This window comes from Rhinichthys klamathensis, unplaced genomic scaffold (assembly GCF_029890125.1).
Source record: "Rhinichthys klamathensis goyatoka isolate OS25496 unplaced genomic scaffold, OSU_Roscu_1.1 h1tg000301l_1, whole genome shotgun sequence".
In the NCBI taxonomy this organism is placed as follows: domain Eukaryota; kingdom Metazoa; phylum Chordata; class Actinopteri; order Cypriniformes; family Leuciscidae; genus Rhinichthys; species Rhinichthys klamathensis.
In genome coordinates this window covers 1,676,239-1,694,766 of record NW_026606820.1, presented here as the reverse complement: position 1 = coordinate 1,694,766, position 18,528 = coordinate 1,676,239, and the positions used below count along the sequence as shown (strand labels likewise).

General features: G+C 40.9%; 2 protein-coding genes across 2 annotated transcripts; both read right to left on the bottom strand.

Annotated features, from left to right (window-relative positions):
• Positions 1-2,049: 2,049 nt before the first annotated feature.
• Positions 2,050-3,707, bottom strand: tmem35 (transmembrane protein 35). Its single transcript, XM_056270306.1, has 2 exons — positions 3,486-3,707; positions 2,050-2,426 (listed from the first exon to the last, which is right to left on the bottom strand). The coding sequence occupies exons 1-2, from the start codon at positions 3,603-3,605 to the stop codon at positions 2,064-2,066; spliced, it is 483 nt and encodes a 160-aa protein (XP_056126281.1). The 5' UTR covers positions 3,606-3,707; the 3' UTR covers positions 2,050-2,063.
• Positions 3,708-5,683: 1,976 nt separating this feature from the next.
• arl13a (ADP-ribosylation factor-like 13A) lies at positions 5,684-12,383 on the bottom strand. The gene is made up of 10 exons (XM_056270311.1): positions 12,168-12,383; positions 10,951-11,064; positions 9,717-9,787; positions 9,379-9,628; positions 8,629-8,734; positions 8,222-8,427; positions 7,577-7,673; positions 7,222-7,492; positions 6,224-6,340; positions 5,684-5,981 (listed from the first exon to the last, which is right to left on the bottom strand). The coding sequence occupies exons 1-10, from the start codon at positions 12,185-12,187 to the stop codon at positions 5,917-5,919; spliced, it is 1,317 nt and encodes a 438-aa protein (XP_056126286.1). The 5' UTR covers positions 12,188-12,383; the 3' UTR covers positions 5,684-5,916.
• Between the last annotated feature and the right edge of the window lie 6,145 nt (positions 12,384-18,528).

Below are 18,528 nucleotides of genomic sequence, written 5' to 3'. Positions count from 1 at the left end.
TATCGCGATATAATTTTTCTCGATAAAACGATATCAAGAGTTCGATAAATGTTTGATAATGTTTATGCGCCAAAAGCGGAACGAAACTCATTTGAACCGCGCGCGCGCCTCACGGACTGTTTATCCGCTCGGCTCAAAGTCCAAACGGCACAACGGCAGCGCAGCGTGAGCTCACTAGAGCAGACGCGACTCTGATCGCCTCGCTCACGAGATCCAGTGAGAAGCGCTTGAATTCAGCGAAGAACACAAATGTCTCAGTGATTTAAACCAGTTTAAAGGGCTGACGAACAGGAGAAACACTGTCAATCTGAATTGATACTGAATCCATTTACCATGGATTTACTGTAACGTTGGCCTAGTAATATTAACTGCACCATGAAATGTGGGATATACATTGAATTGTATTATATTATTAATGTAGACAATGTATTAAATGACTAATGGAATATAATTACAGTATTTAATAATGTATTTAGGCTACTGTTTTTCATACAAATTACCATAGAAACCATAAAGTTACATTTTGCCATGATAGTGAGGTGCTATAGGCTATGCCTGGCTTTATCTGTGGTTATCATGATCTAAATGCATGATACTGGATAAGCAATGGTTAAAAACTATGGTTAAAACTCAGTCAGAATATTACATTTGACCAAATAAAAGTGTGGTTGTCAATTTTTTTTAACAGATGTTACTGTTTTTGTTAATGAACATAAATTTAACATAGTAGTATTAGCTTGAGTTAGGATGCAGATTTACTGTCAACTCACTGTCAAATATGCGTTTCGAGATAAAACATGTAATATTAATATTGCAGCCTGCACTGCAAACTGTGCTGAAGATATGTGCCATCAAAGTCAGGCAACACAAACCTGTTTCAAGACTTAATATCCCCATTAGCACATGCAGAAACTAAGAAATATATGTTTGGCAAGTGATTGTCATGATATGTTCTGACAATAAAGAGTAGTTTAAAACCACAATTAACACACTAGTTTCTACAACTTTCACTTAGGAGCAAAAATCTGCCATTAAACTTGAAAGAAATAAAGATTTGACATTTATCGTGATAATTATCGATATCGACTGATATAAAAAAAATATCGTGATAATTTTTTTTGGCCATATCGCCCAGCCCTAGTAGTGATGCATATGAACATTATGTAAAATTAGAAAAACACCTCAAATGTGCAGTGCTGTGCAGAACAGTATAGAGGAACACATTGATCGAAAGAAAATACAATAAATGGAAAAAAATCTGCAATACACAAAACCAATTTTATCCTATTTAGTACTAAAAATGGTTAATAAAAAAGAAAGAAAGAAAATGTAGTTCTGTCCTAAAAACAAAAGATTCCAAGGATAAGATTTTTATTGGACTGTGTATTTTAAGTCAAACTAGAAAATCAAAATTGATAACAGAAACAAACATTTTGAAAATCCTTACAAGTAAAAATACACAAAATAACAGCTACAGTAATATAAATAATGTGCAGAACTTCCTTGTCTCTAAACAAACTGGTTTTATATTTTCATTTTTGATGTTTGTAAAAGATTTTGAGGCTACAGAAAAGGTCTACCATCTAAATTATTGGGCAAAGTTTAACCTTTTAACAAATGATGTACAGCATTTCTTAATTAAAAAAAAATCTTAATGTAAACAACTGGTTTTGTATAGTACTCATCTACAGTAATTCAAAAAGTAAATAAAACGTCAAAAAAATGGCTGACATTTGAAGTTAATGTACAGTCTAAGTGGCATTTGGAATATTGTTCAATGAAGGGCGAAAAACATGATATTAATAAATACAGTTAGCAGGGAATAACAGTAGTTTAATCTTTTGCTGCAAAACCACAGCCAAAACAGTTGCCACAATGGTGCTTGTGGTGAGGATTTCGATTAGATTCAAAGACGTTTTTCAGGTGAGAAACGAGGTAAAGGTAAGATAAGAACTGATTTTCGGGCTGCTGGGACATTAATCACCTTTTGGGACAACTGTCTTTTTTTCCGAGCACCTTCTCTACTATCAGAGAAGCACAGATCTCTTTGTGAAATTGTGGAGCTAAGAAACTTTGACTTTGTTCTTTTCCTGGGCATTGATCTGCTCTTCTCGTCTCTCCTCCCTCTCTGGCCGATCCTCACCCTGACGAGCAATGAGCAGTCGGCACGTCAGCAAAATACCAAATACCAGGGCATGGGCATAGCGTTTTAGAGGATCTCCAACCAGCTGGTGGAAGAAGAGCACCGCTAGCATAACCAGTAGCAGAATAAAGTTGGCCACGTCTTTTGGTCTCCCAGGCACAAGCGTCAGAACAATTCCACATCCCACCTCAAGAGTACCAATAATCTTGCGTAGAAGTACAGAAGAAATGCCCATTTTTTTCAACACTGGAAGGGCCTTGGCATAACTCTTGTATGCCCTTTTCTGGAAAAGGAACAGTATTATGGAATTTAGAAGCAGGTAAAATGCAATACTATCAAGAATATATAACAATATATAAGATAAATACATATACATTAAAAAAATGCATATTTTGGATTTTAAATCAGCTAAAACGTGTTTTTATTTAAATGCAGTGTTTTGCCCGTTTCTGTGATCAGTATCTATTTAAGGGGAGGGGTTGGGTTAAATAATAGAAAATATCATTAACCTGATATGAAATCAATGGAAATCTATGCAATGTCTTCACTAATAGGCTTTAGTGAAACAAACAAAGTTGTATTGCATGAAAAACAGTTTACAAGCTAATTAAGTTTTGAAGTTTCAAGGTTTTAGTGCGTGTGTGTGTTAGATGCAAACGTTTGAAATACTTTTTTATGCTCATATTGACCCAACTGTACTGCGCTGAATTGTAAGTTAATTATGAACTTTTTATTAAAGAAAGAAAAAAATGGAATGTGTCTATGACATCACAGCAGTTGCTGCACCTGCAGATGGAAGATAGCCTAGATGCCTAGAATTTGCTGGAAACCGCCGCCATTGCTTTATCATGATCCGCTTCAAAGGAATTGTTTTAGAACGAAATCACAAAACAATCACACGTATTTGATAGCGTTTGTTCCATTTATCATACAGATGATTATCATTGTGATGTCGTAATTGACCTAACGTTATTTATGCGGTAGCCTAATAAAAGAATGTTGCGGCTGTGTGCACATAATTCGCTGTTCAACTGCTCCAATGATGTTCAGTTGTTTTACACAGTCCCACTCGTTAAGAATCTAATTATGTCTGTCATATATTTTAGATTATAGATAGAACTATTTGCAGTTTAATTTCTATTCAACTCGATAGCCAATACGATTTTTTTTTTAAAATAGCTAACGTTACACAAGCAGGCACCAACAGCACTAGCGGACATTTGATAGAAAATGCAAAAACAGACAATTACATCAACACCCCCTCCTAAAACAAAGCCGTTTGCCTCCAGCTAAAGCTTAATTTGATTATTATTACGGGCGCTGCTAAACGACGATCACTTACCATTTCACTATATGCATCTTTGCTTAATCTGGGTGTGAGTTTAATTGTACCCATGAACACGAAAAAGAGACCTAGTGCAAAGGAAAGGGCGACGATGGTTATTGTTCTTGGCGAGGCCATCTTCTGTAAAGTCTCCCTTCGATTGGCATCCGTTGTCCCGCTCCAGCTTTTTTCACTGTCCTGCTGAAGATGCTGAAGGGGGGGGAAGGGCTTGAATACTGTCAAATATGGCTGCATGTCATTCCGCAACACTATTAAGAAGCACCATTAGAGGGCGCTGTTGTCACTGATCGGTTTGTAGTTCCAAAAACATCCAGTTAGTTAAAACAACTTTGTTTATAAATGGTACCTGATTATAAATAATAGAAAATTACTTCACTGTGTGGATTTACTGTCTTAAATAATGAGTTTAATGTATTTTAAAATGCAGATGACATCACCTAAGCTAAAAAATATTTCCAATTGTTTTTTTTTTTCAGTTACCCTACTGGTTCAAAGGGTTAGTTCACCCTAAAATCAAAATTGGTTCTGACGTGGCAATTCTGTCAGTAATTATACTCACCCTCATGTTGTTCCAACCCCGTAAGACTTTCCTTCATCTTCGGAACACAAATTAAGATATTTTTGATTAAATCTGAGAGCTCTCTCACTCCTCCATAGGCTTCTATGTAATTGAAACTTGCCGGCCCAGAAAGTAAGTAAAGACAATGTTTAAAAAATAGTCCAAGTGACTACAGTGGCTCAACCTTAAGTTTATCAAGCGACGAGAATACTTTTTGTGCCCAAAAACTCCCCACAAATAACGACTTTATTCAACTATTCATTTTCTTCTGTGTGGGCCTCTGAGTGAGTTCACAAAGTGTAACAGCGCAGCGCTTCTGGGTTGTACGTCAGAACCATAGACTGTAAAAAAAATATGGACGTAGTGTCCGTGACGTCACCCGTAGGTTTCTGAAGAGCGTTTCAAGGGTGTGCATCTATTGCATGGACGGAGAGAAAGCACTGACACCTGCAGAATTTCATCTGCGGTACTTTTTAACACTAAAAAGTTAAATAAGCTGCATATCTGTTCCGTGAGAGCAACAGTAACTGTTACCGCATAACGAGTGTGGTCTATAGACATTTTTAGCAACGAAATTGTCAGACATCCATTAACGTTAGTGCATGCGAGGAAAACAACTGGAAATACAGCGCTGGTTGTTCTCTCCATACTCGACAACAACGGAATGCAACGGCGTGGGCGAAGGTATAATGCGTGTATTAAATTGTATGAAATAATCCCGAAAAAAGCACGAACACGGCAGAGATGGCAAGTACAGCAGCTGCTGGAATTAGCTGAGAGTGACAGACAGCAGACAAACGGCTAGCAGTGACAGCAGCGGCAATCCACCTGTCACTCAAGTGTCCACGCCCTTAATTATGCAGGCTTAATATAATTTAAACGGATAAGTTGTAAAAAAAAAAATTCACCCCCCTCACAGTTGTCATGAAGGGCAAAATAAGCTATAAAGACTAAAACCACTTTTTGCTCCAGGCGGTAAACATATTTTTTTCTGCTGTAAAGTTGGGCATCTTAACATGGGGGAGATGCAGATTTGACTCACTTTTGCAGCCAGCCTCAAGCGGTCAGTAGATGAATTGCAGTTTAATTCACTTCCGTGTTGGTTTCAAGAGAGAGACAGGGAGGTTGCCGCTTGGTCAGAACGTAGGCTCACTATTGGCCAGCATCAGACACATGACCAGTTAATTCATCTCCAAAAAAAAAAACCCAGGTGTGTAAGCTTAGATCAGTTGATTTAAAAAAATGACACTATGTTTTGATCTGGATTTATTTGTTCATATATCTGATGGAAAAACTTCAGGGACGATTATTCTGCGAAATAAGATTTTTTTTTCTTCTTATAAAACCATGACACTTCTATAAAAAGTATAAAATGGCTAAAATGAAATGGATTCATATTTTTAAAAAAGGTACATGTACAAATAAATACAATTTCACAAAAAAGGGTAGGCAACTTCTTATTCAAACCTGTAAAGAATATCTCAGGTTCAAAGATAAATAAATCATAGATAAGTCATTGCAATGTACACCATGGTAAACCATCAGACTGATTCATCGTATACTGTCTTAGGTTTACATTGATATGTTGATAATATAAAAGTATTCACTAATAATACACCATCATCTTCATGTCATTACTCAACAATCTCTTTATACAATTACAATACAAATTATATACATTCATATTAAAGTTGCCTCAAAAAGTCTTTACAAAAGTATTGATGATGACCTTCTAGCCAATACAAAACAGTAACTAGTTTGCAGATGGGCTCAGTTCATCATCCAGTGGGTAAAAGACATTGATACGTGGTTCAGCAAGCCATCCATTTCTTCATTCTTTGTGATAACCTTCACGATACTTTTTCTTCACTATCCAGAAACAATGTCCTGTTCCTGTCGGGCTTTGAGAGCCAAAATTGCTTTTCGGTAAAGGTCTATTAGGAAACAGGCAAATTAAATGCTTTAAATTAGTCTACATTTCTACAGACCAGGGCTGTCTGTTTTGAGCAAATTCTTTTGTTTGTTTTATAGTTTTAAAATCAGTGTAGAACAATTATTGCCAATAAGTATAAAGTTCATATGCATGTGTTTTAAAATTCCTCCCACAAAGCCAAAATTCATCCCAAGAACAGCCCTGATCAAAATGAATAGTGGTTTAGAAGTCACTGATGCTCACCGAAAGTAGTTGAAAGATCAACAGGCTGTGCATAAGCAGTGGGAACTTCCTCTGTGTTTATCTTGTTCTTTCGTTTTACTTTAACAGTCTTCTTTTTTCTCTTTCTTTCCTCTTTTCCTGTGAATAAGTAGGTTAAAAGCATGAGAGGGCAATATGATGATATACACTCCTAAAAATTAAGGTTCCAAAAGGTTTTTTTTTTTTTTTGTTGCAGCGCTGCCATAGAAGAACAGTAGAGCAGTTCTTAAAAGAACCAGTTTCTTCAAACATTTTAATAATCTAAAGAACCTGCTTCCACTATGAAGAAACTTTTGTCAAATGGAAAGGTTTCATGGGTGTTAAAGGTTCTTCGTGGAACATCAATGCCAATAAAGAACCTCTATTTTTAAAGGGATAGTTCACCCAAATTCTGTCAATAATTACTCACCCTCATGTCGCTCCAGACCCGTAAGACTTTCGTCATCATGATGAACAGATTTAATTTAGGCTTTTATTCACATTTAAACATTGATCAGCGAACATAAACAGAAGCTCAACCAAACATGCTTGATGAGCGAGAACAAACCTCATTGGTTCTTGTGGAAGCTCAAACATGCTGCGTAACACACGAGAATGAATCTCATTGGTTCTCGCACGTCAAGCGAACATGCTTGAGCTTCCGTTTACCACAGCTGATGTGCGAGTTGATGAATATTTACATGTGAATAAAAGTACCTAAATTCAATCTGTAAATCATAAAGTGATCATGTCTCGTCAGAAAATTTGGACTAAACCGCAGTTTTACGATCTCTTTATGAACTTTTTTGAAGCATCAAAATAGTTGCGTAGCTGTCTATGGAGGGACAGAATGCTCTCAGTTTTCATCAAAAAGATCTTCATTTGTGTTCCAAAGATGAACGACATGAGGGTGAGTAATTAATGACAGAATTTTCATTTTTGGGTGAACTAACCCTTAAAGAGTGTATAAGCTTCCGTATTCAGTTGCTGACACCAAGTACCTCTAGAGGGTTTGGAGACCTCACTGATGGGGGATTCAGGTATACCCGAGTTCTCTTCTTTTACTTTAACTTTACGTTTCAGCTTTCCACGTTTTGGTGTGAGCAGCAATGCACTGCTGGCTTTGTCTTTCTGGATGCTGTGTTCCTGTTCTGCTTCATTTCCTTCCGTCTCCTCCACCTCTTTTTCATTTATTCCTCTGCTTAGACTCTCCTTCTTAATTTTAACATTCACTTTCTTCTTTTTGCTTAATTTCTTTTTTGAAGAGTTCTCCTAAAATGTCAAGGGGTAAATCAAGTAAAGTGAGTTATACAACAGTATAGATTTGTTCAAATTTCCATGATAAAGATTTTTAACCTTATTTAGAATATTTCTGATTGGTTGCAGAGTCCCATTTTTCCTCTCAGTTTCACTGTGATGCTCTTGACGGATATCTGTTTTGCTTGTCCGTGTTCTGCAAGACAAGAACATCTTATCTAATTATTATATGTACACAAATTACCATATAATACACTACCGTTAAAAAGTTTTGGGTCTGTACGATGTAATTAAAATGTAATTCGTTAAACTGATCAAAAGTGAACGTTAAACATTTATATTGTAGCAAAATAAATGCTGTTCCTTTGAAATTTCTATTCATCAAAGTATCCTGAAAAAAAATGTATCACGGCTTTCACAAAAATATTAAGCAGCACAAGTGTTTTCAACATTGATAATAATAAGAAATGTTTTTAGAGCAGCAAATCAGATTATTAGAGTGATTTCTGGCAGATCATGTGAAAATTCAGCTTTGCCATAACAAGAATAAATTACATTTGAAAATATATTCAAATAGAAAACTTAAAGTTCTTTAAAACTGTAATAATATTTCTCAATATTACTGTTTTTACTGTGTTTTTGATCAAGTAAATGCAGCTTTGGTGAGTATAAACCTCTTTCAAAAACAAAACAAAATCGTGTGTGTGTGTGTGTGTGTGTGTAAAGTAGTAAAGCAGCACTCACCTCTCCTCTTTAGATTTGTTCCGGCTCTTCTCTATTTTTCCTCTCTTTTCCTTTTCTTCTGGTCCTAATGGGCGCCTCCCGTCTCTCATCACGCGGCCACAGAGGTCTGGGTAGTCCAGGCACACGGCTCGCAGTAGCCATCTGAGGCCTCGCAGGGTCTTTCTGTCTGACCAGCGACGCAGGTCCGTTGAGGCAGAACATGGCTCCTGTAGATTAAAATCAACCGCTCAAAGTATATGGTAATAAAACTACTGGTAACCAGTCAAGGTGTTCCCATAAACTTTAACATTTACAAGTTGACAATACTGGCATATTATCAGTTGCTCTACTCCATAATCACTTCCTGAAGGTTTATCATATATTTTGCATATGTCAGATTTGTATTTTTATTGGTCCACAGTACTCACAATATGGCAAAGGGACCGGCTCTGGTTGACCAGCCTCTCGAGGGAGAGAATTTCAATGAGTTCATTTCCCAGCAGAGCATTCATTTTGTCCTGTTTATTGGCCAGCCTGTTAGGAGATATAGAGATGGCCAAAATAAACTGGCCTGCAGGCAAATAGTCCAATAGTCACAGATTAGACACTGAATATGGTTTAGGGCAGTCATTTGTACCTTGTTAAAATTGAAATTTTTATATTGATTTTAAAACTATTGTTTGTAGTGCCTTTTGCCTTTTTTCCTCATATATTTTAGTACTCATCATAAATGAGGTATTATTCGAAAGCTTAAACACTCAAAATTCATCCATTGTGGAACTGGACATTGTGTTACCATGAAAACAGCACCTTTTGATTTTAAAGTCTGTTGAGCTTTGTACTAGCAAAGTTACTTCTAGCCAATAGAATGTCTGTTGGGGACCATCAAAATAAATTGTTTTAAGAAGTATTAAGCAGACAGTTTAATAATACTGTAATGACTGCTAGTTGACATGTAGTTGCAAAGTTACTTAAAGTTAGTAGAATGTCTAAAGTGAATTATCTGCAATAATCTGCTGAGTGTCTTCTTTAAAAAGAGACCAACCTTCTCTTCCCTTGGTCTTTTATTCCAAAGCATTCATGAATTACAGAAATGTAAGTTTAGGTCTATATGCTCAAAAAGGGGGTGACAGTGAACAGGTTAATCAGTTTAGCAGTTGTAAACAGGGGTATCTTACACAAGAAGAGGCTTTCCTGCTACTCTTGGATGCTTCAGCAAGTCCACTAGAGCTTCTTTGACCTCTTTCATTCGTTGTCTGTCACTGGAATCCACCACAAAGATGATGCCATGAGCTTCACCGTAATGCTCTCTCCAGGACCCCCGAACCTCTTGAGCCCCACCCATATCCAGTATGTTAACCAAGTAGTTCTCCAGCTTTAATTCAGTGCGGACACATTCATGAGTGGGGCCTACTTCTCCGGGGGGCACTGAACAAAGTTACATACCATTAAAATGCAACAAATTGCAGTCAATTTAGTTTCTACAAATCTCTCTCTAATATACATTTTCATTTACCTCTCAACATCCCTCTGACACAAGATGTTTTTCCAACCTTGTCCAAACCAACAACTAGCACTGTGATCTTCCTGTGAACATTTTTAAACAAGGTTAATTAAGTTCTGTACAAAACCCTAAGGTTCTTGAGTTTTAAAGAACCCTTTAAAGTTTTTAATGTTGTTTATACGTCTATGTGGTGTTTTTAATGTGCTTTAAGACAAACCATGTGCAAATTCATCAGTCAACACCATTGTTCTCTACGTCACAAACATGTTGTAACCAATCACGTCAACGTGTGGGCGGGTTTAGCATATCATTAACTATGACCGCTCTGAAGCAGGGGGGTCTAAAGAGAAGCCAGGTTCTCCCAGTATATTTTTCTGTTGAAATGAAAAACCGAGTACATTTAGCAATATAGCGGATGGATTATGTATACGATGTCTATTACGATGTTATGATGAACTATATGCCTTTCTCCACTGCAGTTCTAAGTTGTTCAAAGCGTTTCTGAGGATACTGATTTTTTGAAGGCAGCTGTGTGATTCTGAGATGGCGAACGTGAACATGGTTTGTGTAACATTAGCAACACATTATTAGCTGTTTGATAACATTGTCAAGCCAAAGGCTAAAATCAGTTACCGTTATGTGCCCAACATAGAGACCGATACATACAACACATTCTGATACATCGTCTTGTCTTTAATTCACTCTTCCATTTCTTCTGAATCAGTTTCTGGTTCAAACATTAAGGCTGAATTCAACCAGTATTTCCACTTGCCATTGTGTAGCATTTACTAAAGTTGATTGAGTGGATCAGGTAGTCCGGGCTGGATATTCTTTGCATTTGCAGTCATTCAAGCTATTTTTAGGCATGGAGAAAATAATTTTCACAGGGAAAAACCTATAAATATGTCATTTTGGTGATCAAAGATGAGTTTTAAGAGATAAAATTATAGACTACAGGGGGACTTTATTTATTTTTATTGCATAGTACTTACATGTTTAAAGGGTTATTTAAATTTTTTCTAGTGTTTACGAGCGGTTTAGTTAATAAAAGTTGATTCAAATGAATTAATGAAAAAATGATTAATTAAAGCAAAATCCATAAAATTATCCCATGATGGGAACCCCTAAAAGGTTCTATATATGAAGCACCTGACAGAACACTTTAAGGTTCTATGTAGAACCTTATCTGATCAACAACAACAAGAAACATATAGAACTGTATAGGATTTGCTTGGTTGACTGGTACCTCAGGGGTTGCTGGAGTTTGGAGATCCAGCTGCAGCAATTGCTCATGAGGTTGAACATGTTGACCTGAGGAGGAGAGAACCAGGGAGAGCACCATCGTCTCCTTAACTCGTACCTGAAAGCAGATAACGGGACACTCAATCGCTGTACCCAACACCTTATTATGCATGTAAACCTCAGCTGTTGTGTCTCGCACAAGCATTAACCTCAATAATTAAGGATTCATTAGTAACTTCGAATTCCTGTCACCCACGCTGTAATACCTGTAATGTTTAAAGTGGCCTAAAAATAAGATATAAAGCAGTATGATAAAAGGTAGGATCCCTTATGAGAAAGAGCTGCTATAATTTTTTATATCGCTTTTGCTTGTTTATGTAAATATTTTCTTCAACGCTTTTAATTAAAAAATACTTTTAAACACTTCATTTTACAGCCAAAAAAACAACAAAGCAAAAACATATTTCTAGACATCTTTTCATACTTCAGCATTTTGGCATTTATTCTTTATTTTCATGGCTTAACGAGATCACAACACAGCAAAAGAGCTGATCAGGCATTGTTTTTGAGCCAACTAGCAGAATGAGCTCTTGAATACAAAGATAACCTGGTTATATTCACATACTGTAGCAGCTGCATGTATAAACACACAGTAGCCTAATTACATTTACAGGTGTCTGAGATGTAGGGAGGTTTGTTATCTTAGTGCTTGGTCCATTACTGGACATCTGTTCAGCCCTGTAAGCCTTTAAAGAATATTACGCTGTTCTCATTCTGAACGCATGACCCCTTTATCCAAGCAGCATGTACTGCAACAGCCCACCTATCAGTTACACTGTATGTCTGGAACCGAAAAATACATTTTCTGTTCAAATTTTCAACATAAACATTTTGACTGACACCTATAACTAAGGATGCTACAACTGTCAGTTCTAAAAGGCACATTTGACCACAGAGCCAGGACTTCAACATATTAGTGTGGATTAATTTATAAATACAGTGTAAACATATTCTTGAACCAAAAGATGTGTTCATTTCAGTGTTTCAAAATTTTTAAACAAAGAACCCTATTATATTCAGTCTACCTTCTCCGCACGATCACATATGATCATTAACAGCATTGATGAGTATATGAACATATGCAGACACACAATGAAGAACATCATATCATAGGGTTTATATAGTTATTAAACAAAAAAATATACACATCACATTACTCACAGTAGTATGTCAGAATCCATGCGTTTTTGTTTGTCTGTCCAGAGACATTTTGCACAAGGCTGCTAAAAACTAATCAGGCTCTACTTATTCTTCTAATCCTGTCACCTCATGCGGGAGGAGCTTGGAGGAACACCATCACATCCTTACAACCAATCATATGGTTGAGAAGTTGAAAATACCGACAAGCTGCCATTCTGAATAGCTGGTTTCAGTCTCTTTAACTGGGCTAAATGTAGACGTCAGCCAGGTAATTTTAAGCCAACTGTATGTAAATTGTAATTGTGAGTTATATGAAATGCCCATAGACATCTGCTTGGAGGTAATGATAAATATTTTATTTACTATTATTATTTACGTTATAACATCATACTGTTGTTTACACATCTCTGGAAGATAAAGCATCCAAATGCTGCAACTTCAGAAGATTATTGCTACTGCTTATCCAGAGTTAAAGTCACAATGAAATAAAGATTGACATTTCATTTTTTTTTTCATGGAATACTGCAGAATACGATTTTTATTATTTTTATTTTATATGTCTCGTGCAGCGTTTTTTTATGCCAACACAACCCGGAAGTTGTTATCATCACCCTGGTTCCCTCGACAAAAACCAATAGGATTTATAGGCTTGCAGAAAGTTCTGTGACCAAGAAAAGTTAATAATTCTTACACATTTTGTTCATTGTGATCTTCACAAATGAGCACAACTTTTATGAATTTTAAAGCCTAAATAAAATGCCCAGAAGTAAATAATTATTTACACCATGGTTGCATGATATGGTGCAAATATCATGCAACACCATGCACATACCTCACTGATCTCCTTTCCCGAAACACCTCCAGCCGGACCAGAGCAGGCAAACGGCATCTCCTGGTTATAGCTAGGACACGGCTCAAGACTATGGGCGACAGGGCTTTTAAAGCATCCGCTCCTCGTCTGTGGAATGCCCTTCCAGAACAACTCAGAGCTCCCAAGACTACGGATGTTTTTAAAAAAGAACTGAAAACTTATCTTTTAGAAAAGCGTATTTTTAAGTATTTTTAAGTATTTTTAAGTGTCTGCGTATTTGTTTTTATTTTTTGATTTTGTAAGCACTTTGAGATTTGATGTCAAATGTATAGTGCATTATAAATAAAATTCATCATCATCATCATCATGAAGTCAACGTCAACACCATTAACTTACGACAACTCCTTTAGCCTTTAAAAAAAAAAAAATCCCTAAAAGGTTTGAGTTAGTTTGCAATTATAAACACAACGAAGCTGTAGGCTAAAAGCAGACTAACTAGCGAGTATGAGTAGGCTTACCTGTTTGGCTGATGATGTTGTGTCTCCGACAACAACCTCTGTCATCCCATTTAGCTACTTGTTAGCAATCGCTTTTTTCAAGACATGTAATAAAGCTTTTAAAAAATCACAAGTGGGGTATTACTGCTGTATTTTATGTGGTAGAATAAAACGTGAACATATTTTGAGCTTTTAACCACAGACCTTTTTCAGGCATTTAACCAAAAACGAGTCGGTTACCTAACGTAACCTCGGTTCTCTCTAGATGAGGGAACGAGTATTGCGTAAGCTAGCTTACGCTACGGGAAAGATTCGTCTTTTCTGAGAAATTGAAGCCAAAAAATTATCTTATAATTTTGTATCCATTGTCAACGCAGTTCAGCTGCAGCAGACCATGAGCGGGCTAGCTAGCAGCTCATTGGTTCGCTCACAGAGAACTGCTTAAGCCTATGAGGAGACGCGAATGAACTCTCGGCCAATGAGAGTCTGACATGCTCTCATTGCGTCAGAGCCCGCCGAAACGGGCGTGGTCAGAGAGTATAATATTGGCGTTCTAGGCTGTAAACTCTGGTTTTCATAGAATGAAGCGAGAACGCTAGTAGCACAAGCACGGCCAGGAACGCAATACTCGTTCCCTCATCTAGAGAGAACCGAGGTTACGTTAGGTAACCGACTCGTTCTCGAGAGGTTCTCTCGTATTGCGTAAGCTAGCTTACGCTACGGGAACACCTGGTCAACGCCGTGCGTGCTAAGCATCCACTATGAGTCCCAGGGGAGACCCCAGGGAACCCTTATGAGTGGGAATAACTATATGTACATGTGACAAAGGCAGCGGGCCGGAGATTGTGTAGTACATAAGCACATGATAGAGAGGGACAGAGCGAAACCGGTCTGTGTGAATAACTGCAGCTCAACCAGAAGAGCTGTAACATACTAGACTGCTAGTAGTTTAGCCTGCAAGGCGGGAACTTCCAGATTGTAAAATCTGACAAAGGTGGAGGGGGAAGCCCATCCCGCTGCCACACAAATGTCATGAATGGAAATTCCGCTGGACCATGCCCACGATGAGGCCATGCCTCTAGTGGAATGAGCCCTGATGCCCAGAGGGCATGGCAGGTCTTTTGATGCGTATGCGGCTGCAATGGCATCAACTATCCATCTGGATAGAGTCTGTTTCGAGGCGGCTAACCCTTTGGTGCGCCCACCGAACGAAACAAAAAACTGCTCGGATCGTCTGACCGGAGCAGTGCGAGTAATGTATAATCTCAGGGCCCTGACCGGACACAGGAGATTAGAGTCAGATTCGCTATCGGATGCAGGCAGAGCCGATAGGGAAATAACTTGTGCCCTAAACGGGGTACCAATCGCTTTTGGGACATAACCATGTCTAGGTTTGAGAACGACTAAGGAGTCATTGGGCACAAACTCGAGACAGGAAGCGCTAATGGACAGCGCGTGAAGGTCTCCCACACGTTTTACTGACGCGAACGCGAGCAGAAAAACGGTTTTGAGCGAAAGGTATTTGAGGTCCACGGTGTTCAACGAACGCGCCGGGGTTCAACGAACGCTGCGACGGCTGCCACATACACCTTAAGAGTGGACGGGGACCTGCCCCTGTCCAACATCTCTTGGAGAAAAACTAGCAAGGAAGGAACCTCGCCTGACCGTGGGTCCAAATTTCTGTCGGTGCACCATTTTGAGAACACAGACCATTTAGACGCATAGAGCCTTCTAGTAGAAGCCGCTCTAGCCTGCATGATCGTGTTTAACACTCCCTCTGGCAAAGCAACGGGTAGTTGTTGATCACCCACGCATGTAGCGTCCAGCGCTCTGGGTGGGGATGCCAGATCGTGCCGCGAGCTTGGGAGAGGAGATCTGCTCTGACTGGAATGGCCCACGGGGCTGTCTGTGACAGCTGAGTGAGCTCCGGAAACCAAGTCTGACCTTCCCAACGCGGGGCTATGAGGAGCACCGAGTGGCGTGTTTCCCTGATTCTCTGAAGCACCTGTGGTAGCAGAGAAACCGGAGGGAATGCATAAAGCGGGCGGCTGGGCCAGGTCTGGGCTAGCGCGTCCTCGCTCTTTGAGAAAAATATTGGGCAGTGGGTGTTCTCTTCTGAGGCGAAGAGGTTCACCTCTGCTCTGCCGAATATTCGCCACAGCTTTTGGACTGTAAGAGTGTGCAGGGACCATTCCCCGGGGGGAATGGGGTTCCTGGACAGACTGTCTGGACCGTCGTTCAGATGGCCCGGCATGTGCGTCGCTCTGAGCGAGAGCAGGTGACACTGAGACCAAACTAAGATGCGTTCTGTCAGCCAGAAGAGATTTCTGGATCTGACTCCGCCCTGACGGTTTAGATAGGAGACCACGGCTATATTGTCCGAACGGATCAGCACGTGGTGACCGTGAATGCGCGGAAGAAAGCGCGTGAGCACGTTCTCGACCGCCAACATCTCCAAACAGTTTATGTGGAGGAGGCTCTCTTGAGCTGACCAGGGGCCGAAGGCCGGTGAGCCCTCGCAGACCGCACCCCAACCCGTGTTGGATGCGTCTGTCGAGATGACTTTTCGGCGAGAAAAGGTCCCCAAGGAAACGCCCCGCTGAAACCATTCCGTCATGGTCCATGGCTGCAGAGCTGTGATACAGGTCTGCGTTACCTTTATCAGCTGGCGGCCCGTGGTCCACGCACGGTGAGACACACGGCTCTTCAACCAGAGCTGAAGCGGGCGCATGCGCAGTAACCCCAGCTGGAGCACCGCGGAGGCTGAGGCCATGTAACCCAACGCCTTCTGAAAAGTTTTCAGAGGTGTGAGTCTGTTCATCTGAAAAGATGCGGCGAGACGCTGAACACGGCGCGCACGCTGTGTTGACAGACGAGCCGTCATCGTGACCGAGTCTAGCTCTATACCCAAGAAGGAGATAGTCTGACTGGGTTGTAGTGCGCTCTTTGTCCAGTTGACAGAGAGGCCCAAAGCTTTCAAATGGTCGAGGAGAACTGTACGATGAGACAGTAGCTCTCTCTGTGATTGTGCCAAAATCAGCCAGTCGTCCAAATAGTTCAGTATTCGCAGCCCCTGACTCCACAGGGGGGCGAGCGCCGCATCCATGCACTTTGTGAACGTAAGGGGTGCTAAGGATAGGCCGAACGGAAGGAGGGTGTATTGATAAACCTGGCCTTCGAAGGCGAAACGTAAGAATGGCCTGTGAAGGGGATTTATCTGAATCTGAAAGTAAGCATCTTTCAGATCTAGTGAAATTAACCAGTCCCCCTGGCGCACATGCGCCAGGAGTTTTCTGATAGTGAGCATTTTGAACGGTCTCTTCATGAGAACTTTGTTCAGAAATCTGAGGTCTAAGATTGGTCTGAGGCCGCAGTCTTTCTTGGGAACCAGAAAATAACGGCCATAAAACCCCGACTCGCTCATAGACAGAGGAACTCTCTCTATAGCCCTTTTGCACAATAGCTTTGCTATTTCTGAACGGAGCAGCGTCACTGCTTCTGGGTTCACAATAGTTTCTAGCCGCGCTCGAAAACGTGGAGGGCGGCGGTGAAACTGTAAGCAATAGCCTAGCCTTATTGTGTTTAGCACCCACTGGGAAATTCCCGGAATAGCTTCCCACGCTTTGAAGCGTAACGCTAGGGGGTGAATGGCTACATGGTCCCCGTTGCTGCACATAGCAGGCTGCGTGAGCGCGCTCATAGTGTTTATGACAGCGGGACTTACACTCAGAGAGGAGTTTATGGGCCGTGTAACAGAGTGAGCAGAGGTGGGACGCGCACACGGGCTCGTGGGCGCGCTTATGCACTCTGAAACTCGAGCGGGTTGGAACCGCTTTATGAGAGTGGACTCTGTGTGAGACACGGGAACTGAAATGCTTTTGTGTATGAGTGAACACAGTGTTGTGGGCACATTTTCTACACAGGAGGCTTTTATGCTCTTTATGAGATTTCTCTGGGTCGCCGTGAAAAGTACACTGCTGTAGTAGCCGTGTGAGCGGGGACTAACAGAGGGCGAAACTTTGACGGCGGTCCGGCCGCGGCGGGAGAGCGCCGTCTTTTTCTCAGCTGTGCTAGGCAGACTTCGAGTGATCAGGTTTCAGCGCGATCCTAGGCCGAGGCCCCCGAGGAGGCGGCGGTCTGTGGCGGCTGTCAGAGCGAGAACGAGGGCGGCCGCCCTGGCGTCGCTGAGAAGTCTGACTGTGCTGAGCTGGGCGCTGGGGTGGGGTTCGTGCAGGAGGCTGGTCACGTGAGCGGCCTGCAGAGGAGCTAGCGTGACGAGGCAGAAAAAGATTCATGGCCTGGGAGGCTTTCTGCACTTCGGAAAATCGGTCGACGATACCCGTGACAGCAGATCCGAAGAGGCCGGATGGAGAGAGTGGGGCGTTGAGAAAGGCGGCGCGCTCAGAATCTCCCATGTCGGCGAGTGTGAGCCACAAATGTCTCTCAGACACACAAATGGCGGCCATGCATTTCCCCAGGGCTTGAGCAGCAGATTTTGTAGTGCGAAGGGCAATGTCCGTGGCGCTCCTCAAATCCGCGACTGGAGGGGGATTTTTTCCGCTCTCGTCCCATTCACGAAGTAAATCACCCTGAAGTATCTGAAGGACGGACATGGAGTGAAGTGCAGAGGCTGCTTGGCCGGCGGCTGAGTAAGCGCGGGCGTGAAAGCTCGAAGTCGCTCTGCAGGCTTTAGAGGGAAGCACAGGTGATGAGCGCCATCTCGCGGAGGGCGGGCATAGATGTGCGGCGACCAGGTCCTCTACAGGGGGAATGGAGAGATAGCCCTTCTCTGCGGCTCCGTCCACAACGCGAAGAGGGGTGCAGGGCCAGCCCGTGGCATAGGTGGTATAGGCAAATGCTAAGGGCGCCACCACTCAATAGGGGCGCCAAAATGAGTGAACGAGTGAATTTTTTATTTTTATTTTTTTTACTAATACTATTTTAAAACCATTAATTCGAAATACTACAAAATAAAGCAAACCAACTCCACAAAAACTCAACTAAGTCCCCCGACTCCGGTCCAGCGCATCAATCTTCCCCCGCAGCAAGTGCTTGAAGTGCGTCAGAAACAGAG